Source organism: Arachis duranensis, chromosome 7 (genome assembly GCF_000817695.3).
Source record: "Arachis duranensis cultivar V14167 chromosome 7, aradu.V14167.gnm2.J7QH, whole genome shotgun sequence".
Classification (NCBI taxonomy): Eukaryota; Viridiplantae; Streptophyta; class Magnoliopsida; order Fabales; family Fabaceae; genus Arachis; species Arachis duranensis.
In genome coordinates, this window is record NC_029778.3 from 51,741,705 (window position 1) to 51,747,904 (window position 6,200).

The 6,200-nt window shown below is 31.9% G+C and overlaps 1 protein-coding gene and 1 long non-coding RNA gene across 2 annotated transcripts; one reads left to right on the forward strand and one right to left on the reverse strand.

The window, feature by feature from the left end:
* The first annotated feature begins 5 nt into the window (after nucleotides 1-5).
* LOC107458962 (uncharacterized) lies at nucleotides 6-1,576 on the forward strand. Its single transcript, XR_001586187.3, has 3 exons — nucleotides 6-341; nucleotides 889-987; nucleotides 1,118-1,576. It is a non-coding gene; the product is annotated as an uncharacterized LOC107458962 (long non-coding RNA).
* A 2,327-nt stretch (nucleotides 1,577-3,903) lies between these two features.
* LOC107458986 (clavaminate synthase-like protein At3g21360) lies at nucleotides 3,904-5,366 on the reverse strand. Its single transcript, XM_052252071.1, has 3 exons — nucleotides 4,878-5,366; nucleotides 4,546-4,796; nucleotides 3,904-4,461 (listed from the first exon to the last, which is right to left on the reverse strand). Exons 1-3 carry the CDS (start codon nucleotides 5,232-5,234, stop codon nucleotides 4,122-4,124), a joined length of 948 nt encoding a protein of 315 aa, XP_052108031.1. The 5' UTR covers nucleotides 5,235-5,366; the 3' UTR covers nucleotides 3,904-4,121.
* Nucleotides 5,367-6,200: the final 834 nt, after the last annotated feature.

Genomic DNA, 6,200 nt, shown 5'->3' on the forward strand with positions numbered 1-6,200 from the left:
TCCTCTTAACTCTCAGCGCCTTTTGCTCTCCCTCTCCCTTCCTCGTCCTCCCTTTGCTCCGCCACTCCACCATTGCTGCCGGCTTGCCTCTGGACAACACCAACCCTGACTTGTGTCCCTCGGCCCTGTTCTCTTCCTCGTAGCACGGCTCTCTCTTCGTCGTCCTCCCCGGCACGGCTACGCCATCGTCCTCTCCCAGCAGCACGCCATCGTCCTCCACAGCTCCACGAAGGCCGCAGCAACACACCGTAGTCCTTGTAGTGCCTCTCTCTCCATCGTCCTTTCTGCACTCTACCACTCTGTCTATATCAGCAGATTATCAATAATGGAGCCTAAGTCAGGTTGGTTCTTCTACTTCTGATCCAGCTACTTGTTATTTTTTGCTTCTTGATTTTCTCTGTTCTATTGATTTTATTTACTGTTCTGTGTTCTCTCTTCTGTTCTAATTTTTGCTGGCTGCTGCTACTATTATCTTTTTTTTTTAATTTGTTAATTATTATTGATTATTGATTTTAATTTGTTAATTAATCATTATTATTGCTGCTGCTACTGTAACTGTTATTGTTAATGGTTTATTCTTATTATTGCTGCTGCTAATTCATTTGAATTTGAATTTGTTAATCTATTAGTTAAAAAAGGGAGACTCCAAATGCAATTTTGGTGGTATTTGTGTGGTTTTGATGAATTAGTGGTGTGATGAGGTTGAAAATAGATAGCCGGTATTATTGTAAAAATTTTAACGGGGAAATTCTTCCTTATTGGTCTGATGGCTGCTACTATTTTTTGCTTTTAACTTGTTATTAATTCAATGATTTATTGTTATTCTGTTTTTGGTTTTGATTCACTGTTAGTGTTGATATTTAATGTTGTATTTGTGATTTTTTGCAGTTTGATCATAGTATGAGGGATAACATTGGTGAAACTGAAGGTGGAATTGGTGGATATGTAATATTGTAATGCTTTCAATGCCGTCGAACAGCACCGGCGGTGCGGCTCTTTTGGTTTTGTTCTTTCTAATTTGTTCTTGCAGCTTTGGTAATTTGTGGTTCTGTTTGATAATTTCTGTTTGAAAATTTGTAGTTCTGAATCCTTTTCTTGATTTTTTTTATCATGACAGGTATAGGATGCATCCAAAGATATGCAAATCCTCTTCACTGCATTTTGATGACAATAAAGCACAAAATAGGAGCCAATAACGTATATTTGATGGATTGCTGCTGGTTGTTGACTTGTTTATTTCATTGTTGCTGCCTTGCTGGTTGTTCTGTTGAATTACTGAATTGCTTTTGAGTTTTGAATTGATTTAGTATGATTTATCAAGTGTTGGAGGTTTTGAATTACTGAATTATTGTTGAATTACTTTATTGTTGGTATTGTTGATGCTTGGTTAATGATTTTGTAAATTGCTTGATTTTGTAAATTGTTTGTAAATTGATTTTGTTGTTTAATGTATTTCTTTAGTAAGTTTGATGTCAGTTCAAGTGAGAATATGGGTGACACCGGATTGTTGATTTCAATTGTGTATTTGTGTTTGACAATTTCAATGTATAAGACTTTGAAAAATAGTATTTTAGTATTTTGTTTGAATTGATTGAAAAACCGAACAAACCGAACCAAACCAAACCGATTTTAATTGGTTTGGTTTGGTTCGGATGGCCTCGACAAAAAAACCGAACCAAACCGAACCGCAGCTTAATTAGACGATCGGATCGGATGACATTTCTCTTAAAAACCGAATCAAACCGCACCGCAAACGCCCCTACACTCCGGTATAGTTAAGTTTCAATATCCTAAAAATCTGCTTAATCCCTTGTTGATTTAGGTATCGGAATGTCTTGCAGGTACCACCTCCATTCCTCAAACACACACATAACTTGGAGAGTGGCTCTAGGCAAACACAAGTCGAAAGCCACCTTCCTTCGCAGTTTGGGTGTTTTGTTCTAGTCCAATCTACTTATCTTCAGGTTACATACGTAATAATTTAAATAAGGTAAATAAGGTAAATTCTATGGTGTAGAAATAATTTTTTTTTACACATAAGGAAATCAACGTGACATGGATTTAAGAGTGACACCTATCTTTTGTTATTATGACTTTATTTAGATTTGACAGACAAATGCATAAAAATTTAAATTTTATCTTTTTCAATTAAATACATTAATTCTTTTTTTTGGACTTGATTAAATACATTAATTCTAATGAAACATTAATTATAAATATATTTTCGTTGTACTGGGCCAAAAAAAATAATTTTTGGATTATAATGAATTGTTATTAAAAGAACATATTTTATTGTGTTTATTTTATCAATAAAAATAATTAATTTTTATTAAATATTCTAAGTATGTCATAAATAATGTTAAATACTATAAACAATAAATATTTAAAAAATAAACATTCAAATTCAAAGTTTAGTCTCTATATTATGTATAACACTGAACTTTTTTTATATTTTGTATAAGAAAATAATAGGTATTATTTTTATTTTGTGAGAGTAACTTTAAAAATTTTTGTCATCTCATTTATGAATGACTGATTTCTATATATGAAATTATTGTTGTATTATTCTCAGTTATGTAAAAGTGGTATTCTTAATTTAGTATAGATGTAATCATAAATCAGAGAGTCTGATTTGTATTTTAAAAATTAAAAAAAATAAAGTTCATCAATTGGATGATTAGATTTGTGTAAGTTCACAAATAGGAGAATCAATTTTGTGTAAGTAGTTCACAAATCAGAGAGTCAGTTTTATATTTTAAAAATTTTTAAAAATTAAAATTTAGAAATTAAAATATTAGATTTTTGTAAGTTCATAAATTATTTTTTTAAAATTAATTTATAATATTTTGATTTATAGTATGAATGATAATTTATTTAAAATTACAAATATAACAACAAAGTTAAATTAAAAAAGATGAGGGAAAAAAACTTAAAAAATAAAATTGTAGTATGAAACATAACTAAAATTATTTAGTACGTATGAATATTTTTTAAAATGTTCAATATTTAAAATTATTTGATATGTATGAATATTTATTTATATTCCAGTTTTGCATATGAATATTTTCTCATTTTTTTAAATTTAATTTTGTTGTTATATTTATAATTCTAAATAAATTATTATTTTTACTATAAATCGAAATATTATAAATTAATTTTAAAAAATAAATAATTCATGAAAAAAATAAATAATTCATGGACTAAATAATTTTTTTAACTGATTCATAAATCAAATGATAAATTTTTTTTAAAGGTATTCTCACAAAATAAAAATAACACTTGTTAATTTCTTATACAAAATGTAAGAAAAATTTAGTATTACTGAAATTTTTTTTTTAAAAGTACCCTCACACAATAAAAATAACACTTGTTTATTTTTTTAATATTTATTGTTTGTAGTATTTAATATTATTTATGCATACTTAAATATTTAATAAAAACTAATTAATTTTATTGATAAAATAAACATAATAAAACATATTTCTTTAATAGTAATCCATTACAGTAAAAAAAATTATTGTTTATTTTTTGCCTTATTTTTTTGGCCTAATATAACAAAAATATATCTGTAATTAAAGTTTCATTAGTATTAATATTTAATTAAAAAAAAAACAAAATCTAAACTTTTATGTATTTATCTTATCACATCTGAACAAAACAATTATAACAAGAGATAAATATCACTCCTAAATTTGTCACGTTAATTTCCTTATGTATAGAAAAAAAAAATATTTTTACACCATAAAATTCACCTTTAAATAAAGTGGTGTACTACTGTACTATATGAAATATTTTTAACAATAAAAAATGTGCACTATATTGTAATAATCAATCTTGTTCTATTGAAATGAAATGAAATGGTCCACTCATAGTCCCACTAATTAAAAGTACTTAAAATTAAAATTTATAGCAATAAACTTTATTTGAGTAAATCAGTAAATTTAAATAACATTCGCTCTAGCTTCCAAAAAAAATGAGAGGAAACACCAAGATCCAACAACAACTAGAAAATGGAACACCATGATACATAGCTTCATGGATTGAAGCACCCTTATTTCATAGGAAACTGGATCTGCAATGCAAGCTTGTTTTTGAGCAATAGATACCTACAAAATTAAGATCTATTTAACAAGTGCAGCGAGGACTCTGCGAGGGGTGTTGCATGCTCTACGGCCATGAAGGACAGCCAAATTGTCAATCAAGAGAATATCTCCTTTCTGCCAAGGAAGGTCAACAGATTCCTCCTCCAGCATTCTGAGAGCATCTTTGGCCGCATCGAGCGGCAGCGCCTCCCCGTCCGCGAATATCACGGGTTTCTTAGGGTCATCCCAGCCCATGGAGTGGTTGAACCATATACTCTTTTGTCTGCTCTTCACATACTTCACTCCTGGCACTGGCCCTATTGTTTCCTTCACTATTCCATTTTCCAACCATTCCAACTTTATGTTCAGCTTAGCAGCCCTAAACCAATAAAAACATTAATTAACTAATATTTCTCTTTAATTACAGAGTAATACTCTAAATCACTATCTTCAGTTAACTGACCTTTCTTCAGCAACTTTCTTATCATTGGTGGCGAAGGTAGATTTCCAGCCACGGCCAATAGGGGTAGGATCGTCTTCTTCCTGAGTGTGCCTAGTGTAGAACAAGCCAAGCTTCTCTATGCGCTCAATGAACTCAGGGTGCTTCTCCTTCATTCTATCATACACCACGTGGCTCAATACTATTGGTGTTTCTCCTCCCTTCTCCGGCGCCACGTCACAGTAGAAAAACAACTTCCCGGGGTACTCAGGGTACTGTCCAACCACCATAATAAAAAACATTTAGACACCAAATACACGCTTATAAGATAAGACAAGAGAGGGAAGAGAGCGGACCAAGGCCATCTCGTGGTGGAAGTGGATGTTCTGCTCCGGTGGGGACTCATTGGCGGTGAACACACGGCCAATAACGTTGGTGCGGGGAGCGGCGCCACCGTGGTAGGGGAACTCCTCCCAGCCGAAGGCTTCTACGACGTCGTTGAAGTCAGAGGGGTTTTGGATCGGGAATCCTCTGAACACCACGGCACCTCTTTCCCGAATCAGAGAGTCCAGATACTCTCTGTTGCCCTTGATAGACTCAGTAAGTGACACCGTCGTTGCTGCAGGAGGAGCCACCACTGCCGGAAACCTAACTCCGTCGTAAACCTTCTGCTGTGGAACCTGGATCTCCACGAATGCCTCTGATGCCACCATCCTCGATTGATCTGAAATGGTTACTATTGAAGAGAAAATGATAAACTATATAATATATAACAAGACTTAGTGAGAACTCACAAATTAGACCAATTGAATGATTTGGTTTATTGTGGTCTGGTGAGTGGAGTATATGAGGTTTAGTTTATTTATAGAAGAAAATATGGTTACTAAAAGAGGAGTAATATGAGACATGAGTAACAGTTTTACACTCTCATCTAGCTACCCATCACATTCACATGCATTTGGCAATTTGACATTAATTAAGAAAACACACCAACCAACCCCCACTGTCTTCCAAAATGCACAAATCATAATTAAGCCACCACGACCTCAACGTGTTGATATTTTGACTACAAATCATAATTACCAAAGATTATATTTTATACATTTGGACACATATATGTACGTTCGCTCAAGGACAATTTAGTAATATCGTTATCAATTGAATGTAGTGGGGATGCGCTCCTATGCCGTATCTCAATTCTCAAGAGAGAGGTTTGTATTGAATAGTTTTCAGATTTATTTTTATATAAAATGTGGTGGTGAATTTTCCACATTATATCCGTACCATTGTGCCCGAAATAACAGCTGTTGATGCATTAATAACTAATTTTAATACATAAGTAATATTTTGTTATCATTAAATATTTCTGTTTGTTAAATATTATACCAATCACTTTTTAAATAAGCATCGTACTGTTTTTAATGTGAAATATTAGGTTGGTAAGATCTTGCGTGTATTAACAACCAGACCAAATAAGTTTCGGGTAAATTCTTTTTAATGTATCATAAGTATGCACATTTTAGAAGGGAGTAGAACGTGATTCCCTTATGTTGTCAATTGTTTTGATCTGCTAGTGGATATAAAAAATTAGAATTTTGTTGTCATGTCTTAAAACACTTATATTAAAGTAAAATTTATTATTTGACATTTAAAATTAGCATTTTAACACATGTATGTAT

Excerpts from the sequence above, each read along its gene's own strand:
- LOC107458986 (XM_052252071.1), bottom strand. The coding sequence starts at position 5,234 with ATGGTGGCATCAGAGGCATTCGTGGAGATCCAGGTTCCACAGCAGAAG. Across the intron at positions 4,797-4,877 it reads TCCACCACGAGATGGCCTTG|TACCCTGAGTACCCCGGGAA; the intron begins GTCCGCTCTCTT and ends GTGGTTGGACAG. Across the intron at positions 4,462-4,545 it reads AAGAAAGTTGCTGAAGAAAG|GGCTGCTAAGCTGAACATAA; the intron begins GTCAGTTAACTG and ends TTATTGGTTTAG.